Below are 15,794 nucleotides of genomic sequence, written 5' to 3'. Positions count from 1 at the left end.
ATGAGAGCATCTCTACCGCACGCACGTCTACACGGATTTCGGTCCCGTGTTATGTAACATGCTGTGTTTGTGTGTGTTTTCTCTTTCAGATTCCCCGAACGTTCAGATCCTGCCTGAGAGCGATCTTCCTCGCGAGGGGGAGAAGTTTCATCTCCAGTGTTTGGGCAACAGCAACCCCGAGTAAGATGCCACGTGCACGCACACGCTCACACTCACACATACATGTTGTAAATAATTTACACACAGTCTAGACAGTGAATGCACTCTGTGCAAACACGGCCCACTTTCACATCTCAAGCTGGGGTTGCGTCACGTTAACAGCAACGCTACGACCTGATGACACTGGTGTCAAGGCGGGACGGCGGTGCATTAGGGGTGTGAATCTCAGCACTGAGGACGATTCGATACACATGTCGATGCACTGCCAGCGATACCATACATTGAATTTTCTGGCGATACAATGCGATACGATACGATGCAATACAATATGATAATCATTTAGTTCAAATCAATGCAATCCGATATGATATAGTGCAATTTCTTGCAATATGATACAATTCAACATGATGCAAATAAGCAAAGGGAAAAAATGTAATTCAGTATGGTCCTACAAAAAGGATTTGGCTTTATTCCTTCTAGGCACTTGGCAGTAAATTCAACTAAAGTGCTGTTTGTCTTTTTTACTATGCACCACTTCTTCATCATTCTTTTTGCCATCTTAAAACAGCAACAACTTTTCCAAAACAAATTTCCTCACAATTTCACATCTTTATGCAATTCCAATAGCAGTGGTTCCGTGGTGGAGTCAAACAATTCAACAATAATTACTGCTGTAGAAAATACAGTACAGCAACAACAATGTTAAAGTGACACTTTCAACAGTGGAACCAATGTTTGTTTATATTCCTGTCTGCTAAACATACTGCTAATATGAATGCACTAGCAGCTAAGCTAATACAGTAGTGAGGAGCAGAAAGTGGAAAACAACTTCTACCCTTTTTAAAATTGGTTCACAATTCAGGAAGAAGCCAACTGCTCTGCTGTTCTAATGTCATCTGACTTGTCCGTGTTGTGGTGTCCCCTTTTTCTTTTCTTAACGTGGCAAATGACGGACGTTTTGTCGGGCTTTCCGCCGTTCTTTGAGAATCCGTAGTGTTTCCAAACATACCATTTAAACGTCGTGGGGGGGGGGGGGGGGTAAATATAGAAAGTTCCTCGCTGCTGCTTGCTACGAACGTCCATGCTGTTTTACTAGTAGTTGGATGTGCCTCACGGCTTCCGTCTGTATTCAATACAAAACGCCAAATAATGATGGTGCATTCATGGCACCTGGGGAACAGCATATGGGGTGAAGTTGGGCATTAATAAAACGGTGCTTGTATCGGATTTTACAGATACCCACAAACACATCGCGATGAATCTAGATTTCACCCGTCAATTGCATCCATAATCAGTGAATGAGCGGATGCACTCGCATCGCGGGGATGCGCATTGATGTATCGATTAATAATCGATTATTTTCCACACCCTTACTACGGTGGATAAATAGTCAGGTAAGAGAATCATTTAAGCCTTTTTTACCCGGCAATGACACAGCAATAAGGGCACAACGCTGCCTGTGTGAAAGGGAACTCTGCAATGCCGAGGCCTTGACTTGACAATCACGCTGTTGTGCTGAAAGCGATTGTTGCTGTCTGACAAGTGTTCTATAGCTGGCACTGACGTCATCCTGTATCTAATAATCGGACTGCAGGATTCGGAGTTGCTTTGTGTGTGGAAATATCCCGCATTGGTGGGTTCTGCTTCTACCAGGAATGGGGACAGTGGCACCTTTTAGGGCAGGGGTCTCAAACTCAATTTACTTGGGGGCTACTGGAGCTCGGGCCTGGGTGAGACTGGGCCGCATCAGGTTTTCCAAAAATTAAAAAAAATTAAAAACTTTGCTTTGGTTCCAATTTTCTACAAGAAAAGCTCTGATAAAACATTCCACTGTTCTCAAATATCTTACTTTTTATTTTTCTACACAAAATAAGATGAAAAATAAATAAACAAATCAAGAATAAAAATCAATCAATCAGTAATAAATAAATAAATATAATAATAATAACAAAACGGCAAATAATAAAAACTTAAGAAACCACATATAGTTGGTGGGTAGACAAATTATTTTTTTCAGATTAAAATGAACAAAGCATTATTAGAACCCTGTAGACATGACAAAACACGACTATAGTCACATTTATACTCTTTTTATTTACAACATATTGCGCAACTGCAGGGTCTTGAGACACATGCTAACTCGCAAACTAGAGAGCTAGCGACCTAAACGGTAGCCTTCAAGTTATTTCCTTTAAACTTAAATAGCCAAAAACTTACCACTTCCATACGGATAGGGAGGATAACTATTAACATTTATTTAACCTTTAACATGAACATTAATCAAACATAATAATTTTTTCTGGGTACATGATACCATACAGCATCCATATCAAACTTGCGCGGGCCGCACTAACATTAAACTTTCATATCAAGGCCTCAAACTAGTGTCCTGCGGGCCACATTTGGCCCACGGGCCGCGTGTTTGAGACCCCTGTTTTAGAGACTTTTAGTTCTTTTGGCTCCCGAAAGGCTGCTGAGATGTAATAATTTATGATGGAACCAATAACCCCAAAAGGATCAATCTGATTGTGTGTATTGCTTGTTCATTTTCACAGTGAAACACATCAACGAAACATAACACAATGAAATACAAATTGAAATATGCAACAAAAACATAAAAGACAAAGCAGCATCTCTGTGACAATTCTTGCTAGTCGCTATGATTGGCATTTAAAAAGAAAAGTGCTTCAGCTTTTGTTTTCTACTGCTCATTTTTGTGACTTTTCCAGTGTGTATTCTCTAATTAAGTGTGTTGCAACATTCTTTCACTCACGTCTCCCTCCTGTTTATGTGCTCACAACTGTGCAGTACGTGTAAGCAGTCGTTGCCCCTTCTGCTCAGCGTCGACACATACGGCACCACAGTTTGGCTAATCGTGTGCGACTTTCAAAAAAAAAAACAGCCAATTAATAAACCAACACCTTCCTCTTGAAAGAGCTGGCTCTAAGAACTGGATTGTTGGTAAACAAGGCAGGAATAGTGTATCAGGCACAGGTAAATAAATGTAGAATTTAACTTAGGGTTACTTTTAGGTGGGAGACGAGTGTAAGATCAACACACTGCTGTCTAGCGGCGGGGTATTGGGCTAAAAATTGATATAATGCAGTGACGTGATATTAATATTTGTCCATTGACTTGCATTTTTAAATGCATTATTAATTGTTTTTCACATTTTCTTAAGCAAGGCCGCATGGTGTCCGAGTGGTTAGCATGTTGGCCACGCAGTCAGTCAGGAGATTGGGTTTGAATCTCCACTTGGACATCTTTGTATGGAGTTTTCATGTTCTTCCCATGCGTAATATAAAATAATGCGTAAAATAAAATAATAAAAAAAATAATAGTAATATTTTAAAACCAACCTTAAATTATATTAGGAAAGCAGGAAGTGAACAAATGTAACAGTTACTGATTGTGAAAGTACCAGATAGAGGGGTAGGTCCTTGGGCTGCACCGCAGTCGAGTGGTTAGCGCGCAGACCTCGCAGCTAGGAGATCGGAGTTCAATCCCACCCTCGGCCATCTCTGTGTGGAGTTTGCATGTTCTCCCCGTGCATGCGTGGGTTTTTTCCGGGTACTCCGGTTTCTTCCCACATTCCAAAAACATGCTAGGTTAATTGGCCACTCCAAATTGTCCATAGGTATGAATGTGAGTGTGAATGGTTGTTTGTCTATATGTGCCCTGTGACTGGCTAGCCACCAGTCCAGGGTGTACCCCGCCTCTCGCCCAAAGACAGCTGGGATAGGCTCCAGCACCCCCGCGACCCTCGTGAGGAAAAGCGGTAGAAAATGAATGAATGAATGTGGGCTATTTTCAACCAGTATATACTGGAAAGTCTGGTCTATAAGACCTCTCTCTTTTGCTTTCTCTCTCTCTGTTTCGGTGTGCTGCTTGTGTCCTTTTCTCCATCAGGCAGAAGTCCAGCCTTTCGAAGCCTGTCTCACTACACCCTCACTGATACTAAGCTTACTCAAAGCAGCCATGTTTTCTTGTCTTGGATGCCAATTCCTTCACCTTTAACTTGAAAGCATTATATTGTTTGTGTGTTTTCTATGATGGAAGATTGGAACTGTTATTGGGTAGTTATGTGCAAGCACGTCTACTTCCGAGCAACACTCCTGAAAAAGGCATGTTACAATGCATCGACATTCCGGTACAGTAGATGGCGGTATGCACCTAAACATTGGTTGCAAGAAGAAATCTTCATCTACAATTTTCGTCAGTCTGTGTCAGACAGACAGCAACTCTATTCATCTCCAAGAAGACAACACAGCATTTTATGTTTAGTTTTATATTATAGGGATGTCCCAGTCTGATCCAATCTCCTATTTTATAGCAATATGTGCTGAGGCTGACATCCCATTCAAAAAGTTAAACAAACTAGAACCATTTCTGACAAAATGGGCCAAAGTCAGGCCCAATGGCCAAATCTGCCATGCGCTGCAATTTCATCCTGCCCGCAAAACTGTTTGGAAAATAGGAATGTGTTGACATGGCTCATGGACTGTATCAAAAAAATGCTTACAGCGATCTGCGTAATTAAGCGATTCCTCTGATATTCCTCTGATTACTCCTCTGGCATTATAATTTGATAACTGGAAACAAAAAGTATAGCACAAAATTCACACTATTTTTAATAAGGGTGCCAGATTCCGACCAAAAGTAAAAATTAGTACTGTCAAATGATTAAAACATTTAATCAGATTAATCCCAGTTTTTAAACTAATTAATCATGATCAATCTCCATTAGCAATTATGTCTGAAATATGTCTTTGTCCCTCCCGTTTCTTCTTTGTATGTTGAAGCTCGGGCTGCACGGCGGTTGAGTGGTTAGCGCGCAGACCTCACAGCTAGGAGACCCGAGTTCAATCCCATCCTATCGTTCAATCTGTGTGGAGTTTACTTGTTCTACCCGGTTTTCTCCCCGGCACTCCGGTTTCCTCCCACATTCCAAAAACATGCTAGGTTAATTAGCGACTCCAAATTGTCCATAGGTATGAATGTGAGTGGGAATGGTTGTTTGTCTATATGTGCCCTTTGATTGGCTGGCCACCAGTCCAGGGTGTACCCCGCCTCTCACCTGAAGTTAGCTGGGATAGGCTCCAGCACCCCCTGTGACCCTCGTGAGGATAAGCGGTAGACAATGAATTAATTAATATTTCCGTTACTTGTTTGTGCCTTGTGATTGGCTGGCGACCAGTCCAGGGTGTACCCCGCCTCTCACCCGAAGTCAGCTGGGATAGGCTCCAGCACCACCCCCCGCAACCCTCGTGAGGATAAGCAGTAGAAAATTAATGAATGAATATATCTTTGTAATGTAATGTAAGTTTCATCCTGACATGCATGTGCTGGAAGGTGCTTGTCACTGCCGTCCTTCCATAGATGAAAAGGCATCATTTTTTAACGTTTTTGAAATACACAGTGCCAGATAGAGCTTGATCGACAAACAAGTAGATTTACTAAAAGCAATATACTACTAAATTTACTAAATTTACTTCCCTCTGAGGGAAGGTTCAGCGCGCCACATGTCAAATAATGACACAACTCAGAATCAACACGTTTAAAGTGACATTACTGTTTGTATCTCGCTGGCATCCTTAAGAACTTACTGTAGGACGTCAGCAGCAGGAGCACACATGTGAAGATTTTACTTAAAAATAAACACATGCTTCACTCAGCGAGCACAGACCCCCACCAAGGCCAATGTCACACTTTCTAAAAAATTAATTAAAATGTCCAGAGGCAACAGGCAGCACATGTTTTTATTCATAATCACTCAGTAAAAGTTTACCTATGTGACCTCCTCAATGATTGACACATGCGCAACGGCATCCAGCAGCCACTTGATTAGGTACACCATCTAATATGAGCCAATAAAAGATAAGATGGTAATGCTGATTTTTGTTTATTATCATTTCTAATTGGACATTTTCTTTATCTTGTGCACCCCCCTCCTCCGCTACTGATTCCACGTTCTATCTGCTGCCATTAAGCCACAATATTAATAGGCCGCCTGCAGCCAAGATGAACATAAACACCGTCTTTCTGACACTCCTCCACCAAGTCCTACACAAATACACACCCTCTTTCTTGTGGCCTTTTTGAATTATAGATGAACCACCCAGTCCCATCGATCCACCCTGCCCCCATACTGTTTTCCTCCCTCCGTCAGGCGCCGTCACCGCCTCACCTGCCACCAATTTGAACCTTTCCGTGCCTCCTTCCCTATAATGATCTCCACTCACATCTTTCCACACACACCTCCCGTCGAGCCGCTTGTTTTGATTGGCAGCTAGATCAGATATGAGCCAGGGAGGTAGTAAGGGGGTGGTGCAACAGAGGAGTCAGTCAGTTATTGTTGGGGGTGTGCAGTGTGCTTTGTGTTAGATTCCTCCAGGGACCACCTACTGGAAACGTGTAAAATTACATGTAGAGATGGCGTGGACAGATCAAATGTGGTGATTGGGTTAGCTTGAAGCAGAAATGATGGAGATCCCGGGTGGGTGGGTGCGGGGGGGTACTTGTCCACCTGTCTGTTCATATCATGTCAACTCACTGCAATACATGACCACATGGGTTTCTGATTTGTTTTTGCTTCTCCGGGGTCAAAATAATCTCTGTCTCCTCCAATAACATTGACAAACAAGTGTATGCCGATGCAGCAGAGGAAACGAAAACTGCACTTATTTTGGAATTTTGACCATCATATCATCGGTATTCATCCGGAAGGGCATCCAGAATATAAAGGACTCAAGCAAAAAATCAGTATGCAGATCAAAAAGATCCACTGTGGCGTCTCTGTGATCATGAAAAAGCCAAAAGAAAGAAACAAATCCTCAATCTTTATGTGAGGCACAAACACGTGTCTTTCTCTTTTCTGTGCGTTCGAAAGATATAAAAACAGATAAAATACTACACGAAATGTCATCTGAAAAAGTCTTTCAAAAGCAAAATCAATTCTCCATTAACATGATGTGCATATTAACCAAGCTACAACAACATGGTTAATTGGCCACTCCAAATTGTCCATAGGTATGAATGTGAGTGTGAATGGTTGTTTGTCTATATGTGCCCTGTGATTGGCTGGCCACCAGTCCAGGGTGTACCCCGCCTCTCGCACGACGACAGCTGGGATAGGCTCCAGCACCCCCCGCAACCCTTGTGAGGAAAAGCGGTAGAAAATGAATGAATGAATTAATATTTATCAGATGAATTGAATGTACATTATTACTTATGGTTCACTTTGAGTTTGAATGATAAATGATGTTAACCAAGGTTCTACTGTAATACAAAATAAAAGCTTTTCCAAGTCGATAAAGCCACTAGACAGCAAAGTTATTATTGTTGCATTCAGAAGATTACCAGGCTGGCAGATATGTGTACTGTATTGTTAAGAGTTTTGGGATTTCCGAGTGTCAGTGAATGTGACACGGCTGTGCGTGTGTGCTGCAGTCAGACAGGGCACTTGAGTTTGCTGATGTTGTTTTGTCGTGGTTTGGCCGAGAGTAGTTTTGTTTTTGCAACAAAGCAATTGATGATGGAGCACCTCCTCGTATTCCTTACAACATCCAGGTAGATGTTACAATACGTCGAGGGCCACCTGTACTACCATCAGGACTGCTCGCCATCATAGAGCGTCCTGAATACCACCTCCTAATTTAGATCAGGTGCGCTGCGTAACAGGATTACAGTAATCTGCGATGCACACATCTGTTCTTGTGTTCTCCTCGCTGCTGAGCAATTTCACTTTGCAGCAACTTTTGGCTTGTGTAAGCAAAGTGTGACATTTGCTGATTTCACGTCAGCTGTGATCGAATGTGCACTTATCTGCAAAAAGAAAAAGCGACATTTGCTCTTGTTTGCACCCCAGAGCCCACTCATGTTGGTTCATTTTCCCCTTAAAGTGCAACACCGGCCTTTTAAAGAGCGCCGGGAGAGTTAGCCAGTCAGGTTGAAGTCAAAACAGTGAAGTAGTTATGTTTTTTTTTCTTTAGATTTATGCTCACAAAGAAACTGTCACTCATTGTGAGCTTATGAATTAGCGTAGTTGATCTGACTCTGCCTTTATTCGTGTTATGATGGCGCATGTTGGACGTAGGAATTCCAAAGTAGTCTGCATCTTTCTGTGTGTTTACTACTAACCATGCCGCTGCCATCCGCGACTATGACCCGACGCCGTGAAGGAACATCTGACCAATTAGCCGGCCGCTCCTCGCCAGTAAAACGCACGTTGACTTGAGCGTAATGTTTCATAACAGCACTTGGAGACATTAAATGTGAAGTTAATTGTTCAGTTAATTGCTTATGATCTGTCAATGTGGGAGGGGAGTATCGGCGCAAAACAGCTGATCACCTTTTATAGCCAGTAGACAGACGCTCGTTTATACATTTATATGGCGCTTAATATCTCTTTATTGACATTTACGACTATTATTAGTGGCGGTGTTTTGACCTCTGCCAAGATTGTTAGGATTTCATTACTGTTTGTTTGTTTTATGGTTTGCGGGTTTAATAACCGATTCCTGCAGAACTTGACTGACAGTTGCTTTGACTGTGGGGTACGATGCTACCCTGATACCCCAGCAATGAAAACATGTTTTAATACAACATGTTTTTATAATTAAAAAAACATGTTTTTATAATAAAAAAACATGTTGCCGGTGCAGAGTTAACAAAATAGCCCAAAACTTCGAAATCGGTTTTGCTACTTTTTCTCGACTATAATTGCAGATGGGTTTGCATGAATACCATCTGCTGTGAGGAATTTAACTTGTGGGAAAAAAAGTGTTGTGATTGATCATCGCTACCAAGACAAGTGAACTGTCACCTGAAACGGAGAGGAGGAGGATGTGTGGAAGAGAGCCAGCAACCAGATACACGAAAGGAGCTAATGAGGATGTTGAATGCAAGGATTTAAACAAAATAGAGAAACATGACGACATGAAATCCTGAACGAAACACGTTAACCCTGTGAAACCCAAATTTTGAAAAACACTGAAAAATGTGTTTTCAACCCTTAAAGGGGAATTTTGCCCATCGTTCCCATTCCTTATGTGAAAATATGAACACATTGTATTTCCCTTTTCTGTGCATTAACGTAAAACGTATCAATATAAGCTGGCTAACAATAACACACACCTATTTTGACTATGAATCTTTCTACAAAAAAAACCTCTAACAACATGCTGTGATCATGATAACATGTAATTGTTGCAGTATCTTGCCGTTTTTTTGATGATTTAAAACATTACCGAAACTTCTTTCCAAGGCACATTGATACACATACTTATTATGCTAGCTCCGTCAACAACAGCAGCATATATACAGCGACAACACTTACGATGTCCGATCTTCTTGGGATGGCTGTGTCTTCCAGCACAAGACGTGCGCTCAGTCCTCAGGTAAAAAATGCTAACGGAAAACGAGCATCTTGTTGAGTCTTTGTCGCGAAATTGAGAGCTAGGTATCCACTCTTCCATCTGCGAATGACGTTGAGACTAGCGGCTAGCGAAGTGTCATGTTAGTCCGCCAGATGAATATAGTTTTTCATGTTAGCTGCTACAACAACGCTGTAGCTTGGTTAATAAACAGGTCAGTTCCGTAAATGAAACACTGAAACACATTGTTTTTTTGGGGTTTTTTTTCGTGGGGGCTTTAGCACCCGGATAGGTATTTCCCATGACGTCTGTAGTTAGTTAGCTCATATTAACTTGTTTTCTTGTGCTAAAATGCACATAGAAGGGAAAGAAGTACGTATGTATTCATGTTTCATATATGTAAGGATTGTGAATGATGGGCAAAATTCCCCAAAAAGTGCAATTCCCCTTTAAGTAGTTTTTGTAGGAGGTCTTTCAAGCAGAAAATGAGGTGTTTTTTGTATCTTTTTGTAAGTTTTTTATGGAAATGTTGTAATATTGCAACTTTTGGCCCAATGAGGAGCAGAATCTTGTGTATTTGAAGTCATTGTCTGAACAACAGGCTGCACGGCAATGGAGTGGTTAGCGCGCAGACCTCACAGCTAGGAGACCCGAGTTCAATCCCACAATTGGCCATCTCTGTGTGGAGTTTGCATGTTCTCCCCGTGCATGCGTGGGTTTTCTCCGGGTACTCCGGTTTCCTCCCACATTCCAAAAACATGCTAGGTTAATTGGTGACTCCAAATTGTCCATAGGTATGAATGTGAGTGTGAATGGTTGTTTGTCTATATGTGCCCTGCGATTGGCTGGAGGACCAGTCCAAAGTAGGCAAAGAGCAGAAATAGATTCTTAACAGAAAGAGAGAGGATGGTAGTTGTGCCTGGAAGTTTCTCATGTTCAGTATCTCCCTCTTTGTTATCTTGAGAGCTTGGCAGTGCTGCTTGTAGTGATGGTGTGCCAGACAATGTACATGCACCAGCACCAAGATTTCAGGGTGAACTTCTATTTTGCTGTAAACGTGTCCAACAAATCAACGCCTCCCATGCATTTGTTGTACGTCCCCACATTGTAAGGCTTTTCAACATCAATGTAGGTTTTGGTGGCTTCATCCCAGCGTTAAATCTCCTGCATGAGTTCAGCGAAGGATGACACAAGTATGTCTGTCCTGACATCAAAATCAAACAAACATCACAAACACTAACATCAAACATTCCAGCTGTCACCCATACTTTGAACCCCCTTGGGTGTGACTTGCCTCGCATATACTGCTTGATGTTGAAGGGGAAGGCGGGGAGATGGATTTCGATAAGTAGTATTTATGGTAATGGTAATGGTTTAATTTCATTTGAACATGCATCAGATTACAATTGAGTGCATCCCATAATCAGTTCAATCAGTTAATTGCTTATTTTTTAGGCTTATGCATTATTTTAGCTGTTTGAAGATGAACTATATCAGCTAGTTGAAGTATTTGTGATTTTACAAAATAAGGAGTTAGTATGTTCTCTATAGGCAGCATTCTGAATTATCCTTACTGGCCTTTTTTGCAGTACATTTAGCGAGTGAAGATTGCTTTTATAGTTATTAGCCCATATTTCTACACAATAAGTAAGACATGGTAGAACCAGAGAGCAATAAAGAGTGTGGAGTGTTTCTTGCCACCTTTTGTTGTATATTTGTAATATGAGGCTTGAGCATGATTTTAGTTTTACTTAGGTTCAAGGACAACACATTGGAGTGAGGTAACCTATTCACACATTTAACTAGTCACAAAGTAGTGAGTAATTACAAACAGAGTAATTATAAACTTTGATAATCATACTAATCATATTAATAAGCAACTAATCTAAACAACTAAACTAACAAATCTAACAACTTTTTCTGGCGTAGTTGGAGAGTTTTCTGGTGTTAAAAAGTAGACTGGACTTAAAAGTGAAAGCACGTATTGTTCTGCAGTTTGTGTTCTTACTGAGCAATGGCAGATGCTGCCGAGTGGTCCGCCTCGCCCCAAAGCAGTCACAAGGGGTGCACTGTAAGCTCTCATTACACTCAAGCCTCATTCGGACACGGTAACTTACCTGTCAGTGTGTCCGAACACGTGATCGGACAATGTTGTGTGATAAGATAAACAAGCAGTACTAATTGCAAGATAAAAAGAGGCTGGAGGCGAGTCCGGATTTAATTGTTTCACTGACGACACAGGCACTGGTTGAGATAAAATATTAAAGTAATTTTTATTTTGATGAAGTGATCGCCAAATCTAAATTAACAAACCAAGAACCAAGTTTATTTGTAGTTCAAAGGTTAATGAAGGTTGTTTTTACTCACTAATCATATTAGAAAAATATTAGAGAAACAGCATCAACTTCTCAAAGATTGATTGTTAATAGTTAGAAATTTGCATGCAGAGATTTGACTTTATTTATTGAGACGAGTCTTGTATTTTATGTTGTTAATTGAAGACATAAATAAATTTAAAGGGGCCCCGTTATGCTTTTTCTACCTTTCTGACCAATAAATGTTGCTAGAATGTTGTATTTAAACGACGTTTCAGATAATGAGGTTTGCACATTTGGAAGTGAGCCCTGAACAAAGTTTGGGATGGCTCTGAACGCTGGTGTTCATGGAACATCGGGTTCGGGGTCTACTGCCATGACTGGCACAAACTACCTTGCGTCCGCAGCTCTGATCGACTTCCTCAGCAATGGAGGCACAGAATATGGCCCTTTCGGACTCGATATCCCAGTCTGGGATGCAGACGATGCTCTGCCGGAGATGAGAGTTGAAGACTGGACGAATGGGAGACTCTGCCAGTCACTCACTACATGTTTGGGTCTCCCAGGTCTTTCCGGCATCCTTCCGGCATCTAGCTTCTGGAACATGCGGTCGCAGGTCTAATGATACGACTACAAAGTTGATCATAGAACTACGTCCTTGGGTGTCCTGGTGCCAAGTGCGCTTATGGACGTCCCTGTGGTCGAACATGGTGTTAGTTATGGACAATCTGTGGTTCGCACAGAAGTCCAATAACATCGCACCGCACAGGTTCATATCGGGGAAGCCGTTCCTCCCAGTCACGCTCCTCCAGGTCACACACATTGCCCAGAATCACCTGACTACCGTTTGGCGTGTACGTGTAAGCAGCAGTCAGGACCCTTTCCCCGATCTGAAGCCATATGAAATGACCTTCTTGTTTAACTGGGATGACTCCAACACAGAGGCACCAAGCTGGGGGGCTATTAATAAACCCACTCGCTCGCCTCCTCTAGAACAAGGCCCAGACCCACTCCAGGAGTTTGCTTCCAGAACCCAAACTGTGGTTCGCACAGAAGTCCAATAACATCGCACCGCACGGGTTCCTCCCAGTCACGCCCCTCCAGGTCACACACATTGCCCAGAATCACCTGACTACCATTTGGCGTGTACATGTAAGCGGCAGTCAGGACCCTTTCCCCGATCCAAAGCCATATGAAATGACCCTCTTGTTTAACAGGGATGACTCCAAGACAGAGGCACCAAGCTGGGGGGCTATTAATAAACCAACTCGCCTAGAACAAGGCCCAGACCCTCTCCAAGAGTTTGCTTCCAGAACCCAAACTGTGGTTCGCACAGAAGTCCAATAACATCGCACCGCACGGGTTCCTCCCAGTCACGCCCCTCCAGGTCACACACATTGCCCAGAATCACCTGACTACCATTTGGCGTGTACATGTAAGCGGCAGTCAGGACCCTTTCCCCGATCCAAAGCCATATGAAATGACCCTCTTGTTTAACAGGGATGACTCCAAGACAGAGGCACCAAGCTGGGGGGCTATTAATAAACCAACTCGCCTAGAACAAGGCCCAGACCCTCTCCAGGAGTTTGCTTCCAGAACCCAAACTGTGGGTCCCGTTGAGTCCGACTATATCTAGTCGGAATGTTTCAACCTCACCAACATATTCGGGTTCCTAGCCCACCAGAGAAGTGACATTCCATGTCCTAAGAACCAGATTTGTCCACCAAAGACCGGAAGTTTGTTTGACCAGTCACAGTTTTTTCATTGTCCATCCATCCATCCATTTTCCTCCGCTTATCCGGGTCCGGGTCGCGGGGGCAGCAGTCTGAGTAGGGGAGCACAGACTTCCCGATCCCTGGCCACCTCCTCCAGCTCCACCGAGAGGACACCAAGGCGTTCCCAGGCCAGCTGTGAGACATAATCCTTCCAGCGTGTCCTAGGTCTGAGGGTGGAGGGAGCACTCCACCCTTTTCCGACTGAGAACCATGGCCTCTGATTTGGAGGTACTGAGTCTCATCCCAGACGCTTCACACTCAGATGCAAACCGTCCCAGTAAACGCTGAAGGTCACAGCCCGAAGAGGCCATAAGAACCACATCATCTGCAAATAGCAGAGATGAGATTCTAAGGCCCCCGAACTGGACTCCCTCAACGCCTTGGCTGCGCCTAGAAATTCTGTCCATGAAAATTGTGAACAGAATCGGTGACAAAGGGCAGCCTTGGCGGAAGCCAACCTTTACCGGAAACAGCCTAGCCCACCAGAGAAGTGACATTCCATGTCCTAAGAACCAGATTTGTCCACCAAAGACCGGAACTTTGTTTGACCAGTCACACTTTTTTTCATTGTACTTTTTAAAAATCGAATCTAATCTCATGGACCTAATCTCTTGTATCGTCTCATCTCGTGAGTCAAGTGTCTCGTTATAAACACAGTTAAGGTTAATGAGAAAACAAGTACAACGAAATACTCGCCGACAGATGTTCGAGGTAAACACAAAAGTAACACCAATACGCTAAATACTAGCAAACACAACCCCCCCTTGTTCTGTCACTTGCCTGTTGTCAGTTGCTTGTTTGGTTGCTTAACAAGGGATGCAAGGAATGATTTCCAGGATTCCCAGTGTCCACTATATAAATGTATTTGTAAAGGTTGTGTGGATTAATAGTTCACAGTGAAGGTTATTTCTTGGCCTAAGTTCTTTTCTTCCGGAAATTACAGTTCAACCACAGCCTGCAGCCCTAATTGAGTCCCCCCCCCCACCCCCCTTTAGAGTGCACGTTTACTTGTGTCCTGGATTTCCGTCATTGTAATTACTGTAGAGTGCTTAAGGACTTTCTCATTTACATAATTGATTCTTTTATCAAGGAACATCGTGCTATCTCTCTCATCCGCCATCCCTCACGCAGAATGGATTTTTCTACGCTGATTTGAAATGCTGATCTTTGTTCTGTTGTCCTCTTCCTCACTCTTTCTCTCTGTCATTATCCCTCTCTTGTCACCTTCCATCCCGCCATCCTCACCTCTTCTGTTTTTTTTTTTTTTGTGCAACACCCCCCCTTCCCCGCCTCTGTGTCTTCCATCCTCTCCTTAACATGTGACCTGTCTCATCCTTTGATTGAATTTCTATGTTTTTTCAGCATTCGCTTCATCTCGAGACTTATCTCTCTCATTTCAGGCCGTCGTCCTACAGTTGGGAAAAGAAAGATGGAGAGCTCCCCCCGCTGGCTAAAGCCAATGGTGCATTCCTGCGTTTTGAAATGCTGAACAAATCGGACAACGGCGTGTACCTGTGCTTCGTCGACAACGGCATCGGGAGCAGCGTTGGGGAATACACGCTGCTGGTGCAAGGTAACCAGATTTCAGGTTTAAAAAAATATATATTTTAAGTTTTCTCTTTGTTGTGCCATCTTTTTTTCTGTTCTGATTTTCTTTGTGTTTGTCCTTATCCAAACTGCGCTTACTTCCAAATGCTACGCTTTGCCTCGCGCTTCGCACTCCTTTTTCCCCAATCGTACCATCCGTGGCCACTTTTTGCATTTCACCCGCCCGCTCGCCACCTCCTAAAGACCCGTACACCACGTTGGTGTCTGCGACCTCTTCTCCTACATCGCCGTCCTCTTCCTTCGCGACTGATTCCGCTTCCTCCTCCACCATTGTGGAACTTTCGTCCGCAACGTTCCAGTCTGAGAGCACCACCATGCTCTCCAACGACCTTTTCCCCGACCTCACCTTCGCGCCTGACTCCTCCCATACTTCCTCTCCGACTCCGCCTCCCTTCACTGCAAGCGTGGACGCGTGGAAGCCTTCCTCCCCTTGTCCTTCCTCCGCTTGTCCTTCCTCCCTCCCCACCTCCTCCACATCCTCAGTTTCCGACTCGCAGAACGGACTTTTCACTTCCACAGGTAAAAAAAAAAACAAATACGACTGTGCGACACGCAAAAAGCGA

At 43.2% G+C, this 15,794-nt stretch overlaps 1 protein-coding gene across 3 annotated transcripts in view; it reads left to right on the top strand.

Annotated features, from left to right (window-relative positions):
* The window catches only part of cadm3 (cell adhesion molecule 3), a 154,681-nt gene that overhangs the window by 131,624 nt on the left and 7,263 nt on the right, over nt 1–15,794 (top strand). For 2 of the 3 annotated variants that reach the window (XM_058091031.1, XM_058091040.1), the window contains 2 exons: nt 90–180; nt 15,024–15,196. In XM_058091031.1, the coding sequence (XP_057947014.1) occupies nt 90–180; nt 15,024–15,196 (264 nt within the window). Of the gene's footprint in view, nt 1–89; nt 181–15,023; nt 15,197–15,414; nt 15,751–15,794 lie in introns of all 3 variants that reach the window. The other variant, XM_058091024.1, reaches the window with a different exon arrangement.

This window comes from Doryrhamphus excisus, chromosome 1 (assembly GCF_030265055.1).
Source record: "Doryrhamphus excisus isolate RoL2022-K1 chromosome 1, RoL_Dexc_1.0, whole genome shotgun sequence".
NCBI classification, from domain to species: domain Eukaryota; kingdom Metazoa; phylum Chordata; class Actinopteri; order Syngnathiformes; family Syngnathidae; genus Doryrhamphus; species Doryrhamphus excisus.
The sequence above is the reverse complement of the archived record's forward strand: the minus strand, read 5'-3'. Positions and strand labels throughout refer to the sequence as shown.